This window comes from Chrysochloris asiatica, unplaced genomic scaffold, assembly GCF_000296735.1.
Source record: "Chrysochloris asiatica unplaced genomic scaffold, ChrAsi1.0 scaffold00086, whole genome shotgun sequence".
Taxonomy (NCBI): Eukaryota; Metazoa; Chordata; class Mammalia; order Afrosoricida; family Chrysochloridae; genus Chrysochloris; species Chrysochloris asiatica.
Window position 1 is genome coordinate 8,599,760 of NW_006408604.1, and position 14,884 is coordinate 8,614,643.

General features: G+C 39.4%; 1 protein-coding gene across 1 annotated transcript in view; it reads left to right on the plus strand.

The window, feature by feature from the left end:
• Positions 1 to 8,000, plus strand: part of ART4 (ADP-ribosyltransferase 4 (Dombrock blood group)) — a 20,970-nt gene extending 12,970 nt beyond the window's left edge. Inside the window, exon 3 of the mRNA XM_006866069.1 lies at positions 7,921 to 8,000. Within this exon, the coding sequence (XP_006866131.1) occupies positions 7,921 to 8,000 (80 nt within the window). The remainder of the gene's footprint in view (positions 1 to 7,920) is intronic.
• Positions 8,001 to 14,884: the final 6,884 nt, after the last annotated feature.

Here is a 14,884-nt window from a genome sequence, read left to right on the forward strand (position 1 = left end):
TCTTCTTCAAAATTCATTAAGTTCTGATCAGACAATTCCACTATGTGACTTATGAGCTGTTCCACATTAGAGATATTAAGTTCTAAATTCAACGTTCGTGCCATATGGATGATTTTTCCACCAATCTCTTTCATCATATTATCTTGATTTAATGCTTAGAGTATGTTCATATAACTCAGCAATTTTTTCTATGTCCCCTGTGCATTTTTCTATAACTTCCTCCCAGGAAGATGCCATGTTTTAAATATACTAATGGCAGTACGTGCAGATTTGGACTATAGTCTTTGTGGGAGCAGAACATCAGGCCCTTTCTTCATCAGTGCTACAAGATAGGTTCAGACCACCAACCTTTACCTTTGTTGTTGTTGTTGTTATTGTTGTTAAGTGCCATCGAGTCGATTCCAACTCATAGCGACCCTGTATAGGGTTTCCAAGAAGCAGCTGGTGAGCTTGAACCACTGACTTTGTAGTTCAAACGACTTTTCAGTCTGACGCGTAGCTGATCACAAACCATGTGCACCATCCAGGACCACAAGTGTTCTTAGAAAGTGATATTTTCTCTATAAATTAAAGTGAGGATGGGAGGAAAAGCTCAGAGACTTTGCAGGAGTAGCCAAGAGTTAAAATAAAGCAGTCACAACTATGAGACTCTGGAAAACTGGAGGAATGAGAACAAACTCATTCACTTTGAAGATGGCTTCCTTTCTTTAATTTTGGACTCTGGCTAGAGGTTGCAAAAGAAGGCTGTTTCATCCACTAATTCTAGTACCTAAGTCTCAACTGCCATTGTTTGTTAGAACAGTCACTTTAGTTGAGGAAAAAGATTATATAGTCTTCAAGTCTCACCTGTCTCTACTGCTTAAAAGATATGTTTGATTCACTTCAGAATGCTTTGAACTAGTCACTGCAACTATTCATTGTAGGTTGTGTCTGAAATCTTCTTTAAGTGATTTTTCTGCTAATTTATAAACAATGTTCCATTTATCCATCATCCTGAAGAAGAATTGGACTGACCCAGACATGAACAATGGGGTTATCTTCTTTAGCTGAGCGTCCTTCCCTGGGAGGAGTCAGATCAGAGATCCTCCCCAGACCTGATTTACTAGTTAACTGCTATTGCCACCTTCTCTTCTGTTAAATCACCTGGCCTCTACCACTAATCTCAGCCTGGGGTCATCACAGATGGAATTCTGGAGTCCTGATTTTAATTCCTTATAAAACGGGAATTCTCTCAGGAGATGGCTTCTCACACTTTTAGTTTTTATTCACTTAAAAAGCCAGAAGGCCACTATGAACCAGGTGACTTAAGTCTCCTCTCCATCTGACAGATGTGGTGCTTCACAAACATCATGAAGACCTCAGAAACTGGCCATCCAGACTTTACAATTGTCCCCAGCGTAGAGACAGTAAATTAAAGGGCATAATTTCCCTGTCCTTCAATTTATTCAATTTGGTTTGGTTAATTTGTAACAGCAGTTCTCAAGTTCAAAGAATTCTCCAGAATCTGTTGCCTTCAAAGAGAACAGAGGTTCATTTGGGGAGCATAACAACATTTAAGGAAGTAAATTTGCAAAAGAAAGTTTAAGTCATTCTAAAACTAACAGTTTCCCTCCCTGGTTATTCTTTCACCCCAACATGACCTGTAGTGGTTACCATAGAGCCAGATGTTTTCCTGCCCACTGGAAGACTCAAAATATGTTGACAGAATATTAATTTGTTCTTTGTCCTTAAATGTTGTTTCTTTCAACAAAATAATCTGTGCCAAAATTCTGTAGAGGCACAAATGAATGCTCTGTTCCTTATCATTGAATTCACAAACAGGAGGGGTTTGTTTGTTAAAATGTTTCACATAATTCAAATTCCTAAGCATTTTTTTCCTAAAAAAATATTGTCAATTGTTTGTAGTAAACCTGGTTTTACATGTAAACCTTGCCAGTTACTACAGGTGAGAGCATAGACTAGAGGCATAATTTCTCTGTGCATCTGTTTCTTGTTATATAAAATGGGAAATTTTTTTTTTAAGTATAACATTTTGGTGAGGACAAAATGAAGCATGCAAAAGCTCCAGAACAGTGTCTGATACATGTAAATAAGGACTCAAAACTTGTTGCTACTACTGTTTATTTTGTTAATTTCAGGTTTCTTTTCCGTTTTCTTTTACCTGGACTTTAATTGTTGATGTTGTTGTAGTTAGTTGCCATTGGGTCAATTCTGACTCATGACAATCCCATATGTAAAGAGTAGAACTGCTCCATGAGTTTTTAAGCTGTGACTTTTCAGAAACAGATTGCCAGGACTTTCTGCAGAGGTACTTCTGGATTGACTTGAATCTCCAAGCTTTCAATTAGTAACTGAGTGCAGTAACCATTTCCACCACCTAAGGACAGTAGTTATGTAGCCTTTTGTAAATGACAGCCTCTGAGCCTGTTTCTTCATTTATAAAATGAAGATAATACTTGCCTTGAGTAATATACAATGTTATTGTTGTTAAGTGCCGTCGAGTCAGTTCTGACCCACAGCGACCCTGTATAGGGTTTCCAAGGAGCAGCTGGTGAGCTTGAACCACCGACCTTTTGGTTCAAACCGACTTTGTAGTCTAGTGTATTTAATCCACAGCACCACACCAGGATTCATATGTTTAATACCCACGCTCTGGAACATAACTGGAAAGTACTTGCACATCAAACTAGAATAATACTATTCCCGTGGTACATATATGTACTTCATTAACACTAAACATTTTTAAGTGCCAACATTTTGCTAGATATTATCCTGTTGTTGTTAAGTGCCGTCAGCTCAGTTCCAACTCATAGCAACACTGTATAGGGTTTCTGAGAAGCAACTGGTGAGTTTGAACCACTGTCCTTACGGTTCAAGCCAGCCTTGTGGTCTGGTGCATTATCCTGAAGCACCACACCAGAACTCCAGGTATTATTGTAAAGAGTTAATATTCATTACTTTCTACATTTTGACAGAAGAAGGGTACAGGTACTAGATTAACAAAATAATTGTATGTCAATTTTTCCTTGAGCTGCTTTTTTCAAAAGCTTGAGTATCTCTTTCTGAACAATAGATATGATTCACAGAATCAGTCTTCATGACTCCATACCCTAAGACATCAATGATCAAATTTTGGTTATAAGACAACAATAAAATGATGCTTGTATTGCAATTTACTTTGCAAAGTGCTCTCACACACTCTACTTAATTATTAAAATCACACTGTGAGTTGTGTTATTGACCCCAAAATAATGATAAAAAGGGCCCTGGTGGCATAGTGATTAAGCACTAACTGCTGAGCAAAAGACCAGTAGTTCAAACCTACTAGTCAGTCCACGAGAGAAAGATGCAGCAGTCTGCTTCGATAAAGAAAACCCTACTGGACAGTTCTATGAAGAAAAACATGGCATCAGGACTGGAGGAAGACTCATTAACAACCTGTGATATGCAGATGATACAACCTTGCTTGCTGAAAGTGCAGAGGATTTGAAATATTTACTGATGAAGATCAAAGAGCACAGCCTTCGGTATGGACTGCATCTCAATGTCAGGAAAACAAAAAGCCTCACCACTGGACCAATAAACAACATTCTTATCAACAGAGAAAAGATTGAAGTTGTCAAGGACTTCATTCTTCTTGGATCAACTATCAACACTGGTGGAAGCAGCAGTCAAGAAATCAGACGACATATTTCATTGGGCAAATCTGCTGCACAGGAACTTTTTAAAAGTGTTGAAGAACAGAGATGTCAGCTTTAGGACTAAGGTGCACCTGACCCAAGCCATGGTATTTTCAATAACCTCGTATGGATGCGAAAGCTGGACAGTGAATTAGGAAGATCATAGAAGAATTGATGCCTTTGAGTTATGGTGTTGGAGAAGAATACTAAAAGTGCCATGGACTGCCAAAAGAACCCATAGATCTGTTTTGGAAGAAGTGCAGCTAGAGTGCTCCTTGGAGGCCAGGATGACTAAGCTCCGTCTCTCATACTTTGGATATGTTGTCAGGAGGGAACAGTCACTGGAGAAGGATGTCATGCTGGGTAAGATGGAAGGTCAGAGAAAAAGAGGAAGATCCCCAACGAGATGGATCAGCCAGGTGGCATCATTGATGGCATCAAGTGTGGCAGCGGTAGTGAGGTTGGCCCAGGATCAGACATTGTTTCGTTCTACTGTGCATGGGGTCGCTATGAGTCAGTTCCGACAACAACAACAACCCTGTCCCATAAGGAGCTCTGGTAGCATAGTGGTTACGAGTTGGGATACTAATCTCAAGGTCAGCAGTACGAAACTACCAGCAGCTTTGCAGGAGAAAGATGAGGCTTTCAGCTCCCTTAAAGATTTACAGCCTTGGAAACCCTATACAGGGCCTCTATAAGTCAGAACTGACTCCACGGTACATAACCGCCACCACCCTGTCCTATAACGTCACTATAAGTTGGCATCAACTCTATAGCAATGGGGGTATTTTTATACTGATGTGAATACTGAAACACAAAAGGTTAACCAGTTTGTATAAAACTCATATATACAGTTTACAAATGACAAAACTAAGACCTTTTCCTTTGTTTTGTCACAAGACGTTCTTGACAATTTTCTCTATATGCTGGTTTCAGGAGGTTCCTTTGTCCATTCAATGAATGTGATTGAGAACCTACCATTAGTTTGAAGCATCTTTGACTGTGACTGTTTACATTAAAACTCAGTTCACATATTTATAAATACACATACATGCATCTATAACAATTTTTCTTTTATGTACAGTGCAACTTTAGTATTTTCCCTTCTAACCTATTTTATTACATTACTAAATGATTATAATCATTAAGCAGCATTGGGCTGCTAACCAAAAGGTCAGAAGCTAAAACCCCACTAGCTGCTCTATGGGAGAAAGACGAAGCTGCCTGTTCCCAAAGTTCTGACTCATAGCAAGTCAGTCCTATAGTGGGCTTGGGAATGGTCATGATCTATTCAATTTATGTCACAGCTTTCAGTTTGACCCACTATTCACTATTCTAATTCATCGTAATACACTGTAATAGGGTAGAGAATGAGCCCTGGGGGTGCAGCGGTTTAAGTGCTCAACAGAAAGGTGGTTATGTGCCGTGGAGTTGGTTCCAACTCATAGCGACCCTGTATAGGGTTTCCAAAGCTGTAAATCTTTACGGGAGCAGAAAGCATCATCTTTCTCCCATGGAACAGCTGGTAGTTTCAAACTGCTGACCTTGAGATTAGCAGCCCAACTCATAATCACTTCACTACCAGAGCTCCTTCAACAGAGCCCTCTACTGCCTCTGCTGGAGAAAAGTGTTAACAATCTGCTGCCATAGAGATTTGCAACCTTGAAATTTTTCCCACAGGGCAGTTTTACTCTGTTTTCTAGGATTGCTTTGAGTCAGAATTGGACTCCTGGTGTGATGCTGTAGGATCAGCAATGGACTGCGAACTACAAGGTCGGCAGTTCAAGCATATCAGTCACTCCTCGGAAACACTATACAGGGTTTATATGAGTTGGACCTGATTCTAAGGCACTTAGCAACAACAACAATAACAACTAGGGTTGCTATGAGTCAATATTGACTCCACAGGTTTGGTGTGAGTTTGAGATGGGATAAAGAGAATAAAAAAGATAGTCTAATAGAAAAGTAGAGACGAGTGAAAATAATGCAAGAAATCCTCAATAAAAGATTTTAATCAATAGAATTAACTTACTTCACAGGTGCTTTTCACTTATTCTCCTAAATAAAGATACTGTTCATGTTAGAAGAAAAAAAAAAAAAGACTGTGAAGTAGAAATGATAATAATCATTTAAAAGGTAAGGATAGCATCAAGAAAGAAAGAAAGGAAAAATTACTTTAACTTGAGGGAATAAATTAAAAATAAGCTATTTCAAACATCCTGATCACTATGAAGGGTGCGTAAACATTGGTTTTTGAAGTACGAGTATGATTATAATACAATAATGTCTATATATTAACCTTCATTATTTGAGCATCATCATCATATAAGATATCATTTAGTCATTTAATATGTAAATATTTATTGAGAACTTATTATATGCTAGAATCCTGTTGTAGTGCTATAGGATAATCACTGGCCTGCTAATGATTCAACCTACCAGCCATTCCTCAGAAGCCCTGTACAGGGTCACTATGAATCAGAACAGACTCCATGCACTTAACAGTAACAATTTATGCTAGGCACTTATTCTATATATAAGAAGCCATAGTTGCACAATGGTTAAGTACTCAGCTACTTACTGAAAGGTTGGTAGTTCAAATCAACCCAGAATCCCCACTAGATAAAGATGTGGCAATGTGCTCCCATAAAGATTAAAATCTAGAAAACCTTGTGAAGCAGTTCTACTTTGTCCCATGGGGTCACTGTGAGTCAGAATTGACTCAATGGCACACAACAACATGCTAGGTGTAGGGAATGTCACAATAGACAAAATAGATTAAAAATCCCTACCCTCATGTAATTTACATTCTAGTAGAATGAAGCAGACAATAAACAGAATCAATAAATAAGTTATACAGTATATTTGAAGGTGGTAGATATCATGGAGGAAAATAAAACAGAGCAGAGGAGTAAAGTGTATCAGAGCAATATTAAACTGGGTGATGAGGGAGAGCTTCACTGAGAAGATTAACCTAAAGATTAACCTAAAACTGAAAGAAGATGAGAGCGTTAGCCACATGAATATCTTGGGAAAGAGCATTCTGGGGGAAATGTGCAAAGACCTTAAGTCAAGAACAATAGCAAGGAGACCAATGTATGGGAATGAATGAGGGAAAAAATCATGGAAAGTGAAGAGAGAGATAGCTCAGGTTAGATAAAGCAGGACCTTGATGACAGTGGTTAGGAATCTAGCTTTCCCTTAGATGGGAAACCACACTTTGAGCCCTGTTTCACCAGCACTGTGGAGTAAGTTTGTTCCCTTAAAATGTTCAACAATTTTGTTCAGTCCCTCTGCTCACAGTTCTCTCCACATTGCATTGTCTCTGTTGAAATCCTATTTATCCATCCACATCCAATTCAGACACACTAACCACACAAACTTTTTCTGTCTGTCCCCATACTCCTCCATAGTAGGACCCTGGGATATATCAAAGGCAAAATGACCCACTGGGATAACAATAAAATAGTACTCCACTTAGCCCTTCTTTGGCAGCATCTTTAGGTTTTCAAGTTTTGAGCAGATTCCATGAATCCATAGAGGAGCTCACAGTTGGATAATACGAGTCTGGAATCCAGAGGAGTGATCCAGGCTAGAGATATAAATCTAGAATCAGTGGGTACCGATGGCATTTAAAGCCATAGGACAAAGATAGGAAATGTGTAGCTAAAGGAGAGAAGATGTCCAAGGACCAAGTCCCAGGGCACTTCAATTTTAAAAGGTCAAGATGAGAAGAAACAACAAAGAAGCCTTAAAGGAATGGTCAGTGAGGGAGGGGGAAAAACAAAAGAGATAGTATGCTAGAAGCAGAGTAAAGAGTAAGTACCAAGAAGAAGGGAGTAATCAACAAGGATAACTGTGGTCAAATGGTCAATTATAATGAGAACTAAGATTAAGGCTCTAGGCAGTTCCGCATAAGACTTCTTGACTCAGACTATCTCAATTAAATCCTGGTTCTGCCACACTGTGTGATCTCACATAAATATTCAACTTTTCTGTGCCTCTCTTTCCTCATCTGCAAAAACAAAAGAGATAATAATAGTATCAGTCTTTTAAGGTTATTATGAGGATTATATTGGTTAATACATACACTGTATATATGATACATTATAGCCTCAAATGTTTTATCAAGAACTTTCTAAGTTTAATAAATGTATTAAAGGAGAAATGAGGTATTTAAAAAAAAACTCTGCTACCTGAAATATCTCTAACTCTTTTTTTTTTTTTTCTTCTTTTGCAGCTTCCAGCAACAAGTGTGTCCCTGCTCCTTTAGCTACTGCTTCCCTCTTGCTTTTGACCAGTGTCATCATCACTTCCTGATGCAGAGTATAGAAGAGCCCTATGAGTTTTTCCACCCTGCACCCATTCTGACTTATTCTTGTCAGAGTACCCTCACTTTCCTTTGAGAATCACTCTTTCCAACTCGCAGTTGCTGTAGAGCTAGCTCAGCCTACTGCCTACGGATGGGTTAGAACTCACACCTTAACCAATCAGTATATTTCTTCCCATAAAAACAGAGATTCATTCTGTAATAGCAAATGACCCAATCAGAGCTTGTGAGATATAATCAGTCCAGGACTATATTAGGACTGAGGTTGGATATGAGGTGTACGCTATTCTTTGTTGCTGTTGTTACTAAGTGTCATCGAGTTGGTATGGACTCATTGGGAAACCCTGTATTGGGTTTCCAAGATGCACCTGATGAGTTTGAACTGCCAGCCTTGCAATTCAAACCAACCTTGAGGTCCAGTACTTATCCTATAGTACTACACCAGGACTTCACACTATCTTCGTTGTTGTTAAGTGCCGTGGAGTCGGTTCCGACTCACAGTGGCCCTGTATCGACTCACAGCAGCCCCGTATCGACTCAGAGCAAACCTGTACCAACTCAGAGCTAACCTGTATAGGGTTTCCAAGGAGCGGACGGTGAGCTTGAAACGCCAATCTTGCCCCATACCTAGAGGGTGCCTACTGAGCCTGCAAATGCTAGCAGCAAACTTGTCTCCGGGAGGGGACACTTCCTGTGAATGGAGCTGACACAATGAAGGACGAGCTGAAAAATGAGGAGAACTGAGTTCCTAGGAAAGTGTCTGTTGAACTTATAGACACAAGTGTGCCTAAAGTTGAATACGCTGGACTTTTCATTTCATGAGTCAATAAATTATCTTTTTGCTTAAATGATTTGAATTAAAATTTCTGTTCCAATCGCCTGTAAGAATTCTGATGAACACAAGGATTAGTTCTTATTTTTTATTTGTTGTTATTATGTATGTGCCATCGAGTCATTTCTGATTCAGAGACCCAGTTTTCAAAGAGTGACTGATGGGTTTGAACTGCCAACCTTGCGTGGTTAACCATCCAGTGCTGATCCTACAGTGCCACACTGGTTGGTTGCTGGCTATATGCCCTGGAGTCAGTTCCAACTCATAGGGACCCTGTACAGGGTTTCTGAGGCTGTAAATCTTTACGGGAGCAGAAAGCCTCATCTTTCTCCCGCGGAACAGCTGGTAATTTCGAACTGCTGACCTTAAGGTTAGCAGCCCGATTCATAACCACTACGCACACTAGGGCTTTAATTTTTTAATTTAGTGAATCCTAAGTAGAAATAAATCAAATAAGTTCTAATTAGAAAACAGGATAATTTTTCATTAGACGGACAGGCTTTGAACCTCAGAGATATATCCAAGGTGTGATTTTCTTCAGAGATTTTACAAGACAAAACTGGTGTGATATCAGATGGGAGGAAGCAAAGAAACTTAAAAAAGGAGGGGGAAGTTAAAGAAAGATGTTAGTGAAATCTCATTCACTGCCATTAACAAGGTTCTAAACTACTGGTATAGCACTGTGGGATAAAGCAATAGACTGCAAGGTTGGTTTGAACCACAGGGTCAGCAGTTCAAACTCATCAGCTGCTCCTTGGAAACCCTGTACAGGGTCGTTTGGAGTCAGAACCAACTCAAGGGCACCCAACAACAACAAACACTCACATTCCTACAATATTACAAAAATTAAGACTTTACACTCAGATATTAATTTATAGAAGACTGGATGATAAACTGAAGTTTAAGTCTTCACAGGAAATTTCAGCACATTTCTTAGGAAAGCATGTTTATGTGTGTGTGGAGGTAAAGCAGGAGAAAAGACATATCTGATGACTAAGCAAATATCAAAGATGCATTGAGTCCACATTTTATGTAAACCATGAGATACAAAGTATAAATCATTACATTAAACAGGTGAGAATTCTCCAACTCTTCAATTTAGGTGTGGGAATGAGAAGTTGATTTACCTGATCTCCAAAGATCTGCTGAGGTAAACAGAGTGAAGGGACTGGCTAACTCTCTACATTTTAATTCTTTTGAAAATGCATGCCAAATACGTCTGTCTGAAAAGATAAGGAGGAACAAATGTGGAATCAATTCATCTACTGTCAGTCAGACTTCTAAAAGGCTCTATGTCCTAATGGAAGAGACTGAATAAATCATGAATCACACAGAATCACCTGGCAGGGAATTCACATACCTGTTGTGTACCATTGAATTGATTCTGACTCGTCCTAACCCTAAAGAGTATAAGTGATCCATAGGGTTTCCTAGACTGTGATCTTTATGAGGGGTGGGGTGAGGAGCGTGGGGGCTCTGTAGAATAAGCACTGGACTAACAACCACAAGGTTGTCAGTTCAAGCCCACTAGCCACTCCAAGGGGAAAAGAGGAGGCTTCCTGCTCCCACAGAGAGTCACAACCTCAGAAACACTATTGTTGTCATTGTTACATGCCATTAACTCAGTTCCAACTCATAGTAGGGTCGAACTGAGTCAGAACTGATTTGACAGCACATTACAACCACCAACAACATGGGGGCAGATTGCCAGGTCTTCTCCCCCAGAGTCACCAGATTTGAACCTTTTGTCTAGCAACAGAGCACTTAACCATTGCACCACTAGGTTTCCTTACCTACATATTTTTTGTTGTTGTTGTTGTTGTTAAATGCCATTGAGTCAGTTCTGACTCATTGTGATCCTATATAGGGTTTCCAAGGAGCAGCTGGTGGGTTTGAACTGCCGAACTTGTGGTTAGCAATCCAATGCTTATCCTACAGTGCTACACCATAATATTGGGATTTAGAGAGTAACAGAACCATGTACATCTCTGCTATTTAGCTTCCATTGGCCTATACACCCAAATACAGTAAGCACAGCATTTCCACAAAGATAGATAAATTCTGTGACTTGTTGCACAGGGACTTTGGCAGAGCAGTAACTACCAGTGGAGAATCCTGAGGGCATGGCCATGGGAGCAAGCTTTGCCATGGCCCTTGATGTGGAAACAGTAAAAGAGAGAGTCATGTTGTGTATTAGGAAAACTCTCTCAATATCTTGTATGTATGTATATATGTATATATATACCTGATCTTGTATGTACTAGTATATATACATATATATATATATATATAGTCCTGGTGTGGCACTGTGGATTAATGCCCTGGACAGCAAAGTCAGTTTGAACAGCAAGGTTGGCAGTTCAAGCTCACCAGTCACTCCTTGGAAGCTCTATACAGGGTCACTATGAGTTGAGCCAACTCAACAGCACTTAACAACAACATATATATATGTGTGTGTGTGTGTGTGTGTGTGTGTGTGTGTGTGTGTGTGTGTATCCCCACCCCAAGTCTTATAAATGCATTTATAGGAGAAATTAAGAAAAGAACATAAAACAAGTCTCAAAGGAAATGTCAAACAAAAGGGTAAAATTAAGTCTTCAGAACAGAGATTCAGAAATGACAGTTTAGAATAGAGCTAACTTCCAACAGATTTAAGAGGAGAAGTAAGGAAGACTTCCGGTCAGATGTAGCATTTAAGCTGGACCTTGAAATACTGATGGGGAACAAGGGTAAGAGGAAGGAAAACACAACAACAGTAAGGAAGAGTGTGTGCTCAGTACCCAAAAAAGCCCCCACAAGTATAAATAAGACAGTCTTGGAGTTTAAAGAAAAATGAGATTCCTCTGGTCTGTGGTTAGAAACACTTCAGAGACAACTTATCAAGTGACAGTCTTAAGATGGGTGGAAAAAAGGAACCCTAAATCCATCCTACTACTGTCAAGTTGATTCTGACTCATAGCAACCTCACAGAACAAACTAGAACTGCCCCATAGGATTTTCAAGGCTGTAAATCTTTACAGAAGCCATCTTTCTCCCATGGAGAAGCTAGTGGGTTCAAACCATTGATCTTTTGGTTGTCAGTCAAGCACTTTTACCACTGTGCCACCAGGGATTGATTATAAAGAGAAAGCTGGGTTAAAAAATAAGATGGAATACATTAATAACCAAGGTGTGAATAGCAAGGAAGCTGCAAGCCATTGCATAATATGGATGAACCTTGAGGACATTATGCTGAGTGAAATCAGTCAGTCACAAAAGGAGAAATACTGCATAGTACCATTACTGTAAAAGATACAGTACCCACACTAAAAGGGGAAGAAAAAAATATCTTTGCTGGTTACCAGGGTTTATGGGGTGGGGTAAGTGGAGGGATGGGAAGGTGGAGCACAGGGTAGGGAATAGACACAGGATAGTTTGGGTGCTGGGGGGTGGGGCAACACACTAGAAGGGAGAGGGAAAAGGAAGAACAAGGCAGATAGGAGAACAGTTAGGCAGATTTGCATGGTCTAAATAGGGCAGAGGTAAATAACGATATAAGCACAACTTTGGAACAACAGGGTTTTGGGATACAAGGATTGAGGCATGATTTGAATGAGGAAAAGGAGGGAAATAATGTTAAGATGCTTGGTTGTCATTTGAATCTTGGTTTCCCTTACCTACAATTGTAAAATAGACACTTGAGGGGGAGAGAAAGGAATAGCCAGAAACATCACCATAGAAAGCTTGTAAGTCTGTCTTCAGCCTATAACTGATTGGAATACCTAAACTGGGGCTAGAACTTGCCCAGTAAAGGAGGCTTCCTACAGAGTCTTTGCAATGCATAAGACCATAAATGGAATCCTGAACCCCATCTAGAATCTTCTCAGGTGGGAAATTTCCACTTGAAAGGACAAGAAGACCATCCTGGAGCGTCTAGAAGAACAGAAGATACTTCTTGACTCATAGCAACCCAAGGCTGTAAATCTTTACAGGAGCAGAAAGCCTTATCTTTCTCACGCGGTACATCTGGTAGTTTAGAACTGCTGGCCTTAGCCTCCCAACTCATAACCGCTATGCTACCAGAGATCCTTTAGGAGGCGCTAGTGATGTCAGAATAAGTGAAAAAGTTTGGGTTAATAGTGATTCTCTCTCCCCTTCATGAAACTCAAGGAGGGCAGATACCACCACCTCCATGGCATTTTTACAGTGTTCTTTTAAAGTATTATCTATGTAAGATTAAACTGACAATGGCAATTCCAAAAGTTAGATGGGAAGCTTAGGGGGCAGTGCGGTTATGATACTGGTGGTGGAATGATGTGGAGGAGGATAGCAAGACTAGGAGCATAGCTAAAAGAATATAACTAATGGCACTCAATTGTGCATGTACAAATTGTTGAAATGGCATGTCTTTGGCTGTATATACTTTTGTCAGAATAAAAAGTTTCTAAAAAGAAAACGTATTCTTGGAATGAGCAGCATTAGAACCCTTTAGGAATTTGTAAGAAACATCAATTCTAGGACCTGATTCCGAAATATGGTTTACAAACTCTGGGAGTAAGACCCTATATTTTAACAAGGCTCCTCTCCCCATCCCCCCACCTCCTACCCAGGTGATTCTGCAGTTTCTTGGCATTAGTTGACTAAAACACTGTGTGTTTTAGTCCTTTAGGAAATAAACAGCTTTTAAAAATAAAATCTTAGTTCCTCCATCTCTGGCTACCACATGACAGACATATCCCAGGAAACAAAGTATTCTTTTTAAATTATACAGATTAATAGATTTGATTAAAGTTGGCTGCACATAATTTGCATACTATCCATCTCTCCCTATATTCCAAAGGTTTTGAGCAACCGTCTATTAAATGAGCTACTGATTTAACTTGATTAAATGTTCATGAAACTTTAAAGCAGTTTCAGAGTTCACTGTAATCTCTACATGTTTGTTAGATGGAATATCTTCTGAAGATAGAATGGACTCTCAGTTGTGTATAAATTTACCAATTGTTAAAATACGAAATTGCATAGCATATACACTGCAGGATAATGCACAGGTCTGCAAGGTCAGTCTGAATCACAAGGTTGGTGGTTCATACTCACCAGCCACTCCTCAAAAGCCCTATACAGAGTCCCTATGAGTCAGAACCAATTCCACGGCACTTAACAACAATAACAACAACATACTAATTGTATCAAAGTAATACATGCATCTCTTGGCCTGCACAAAAATATACTGGCCCCATTTCATATTTTATTTGTGTATGTTAACATAAAGTGATCTCTAATATGTGTATCTCATTGTCTTAAAGGCCTTATTTACTCTTATTTTTTAAAAATTCAAGCCAGCAAAAGCCAGTTTGATTTTCTTGGTGACTCAGAATTCTCAACCTGAACTGTCTAATGATCTGAACCAAATTGACTTACACTGTATAAACTAGTTCCTGATTTGGTAAAATGCAACATTTATTGAACTGATACTTTCACAGATACCAAGATATTGGTGGTTGTTAAGAAGTGAAAAAAAAATAAAGGTATTGCAAAATCTGCCTTCCTTCCATCCTCCCTCCCTCCATCTATCCATCCATCTTTCTCTCTCTCTTTCCTCCTTCCTTCAGTAAATGACTCAGGTATGTTATTTTGTTTCATGATAGTTAGTTCACTTTTCCTAATGACTTATGTTCCATTCAAGCAGTTAGGCCACACTGGGCTCATAGCCTCAGAGAACGAATGAGACAAGGCATAACATAGAAACAAGTGACTTCTCAGTTTGTTTTTCAAAAACTGAAAGATTTTTAAAGAAAATGAGAGTAACCCAAGACCAAAGTATCTGAGATAAACATTAAATGGAAGTAATAGGTTTGAGAAGAGTACAGGTTTCCCTAGTATTTCCACAGGCTAGGAAACAGAAACTCACAAAAATCCATCAGAGTAGGCAGGCAGATTGGTGGTACCCATTGGTAAGGAGATACCCATGAGAGGTGCTATGAATGACGACCAGCTTCACAGGATTCTACCAGCATCTGACGACCACCATTTTTATTGAAATCAGCACCACCCATCTGTAAT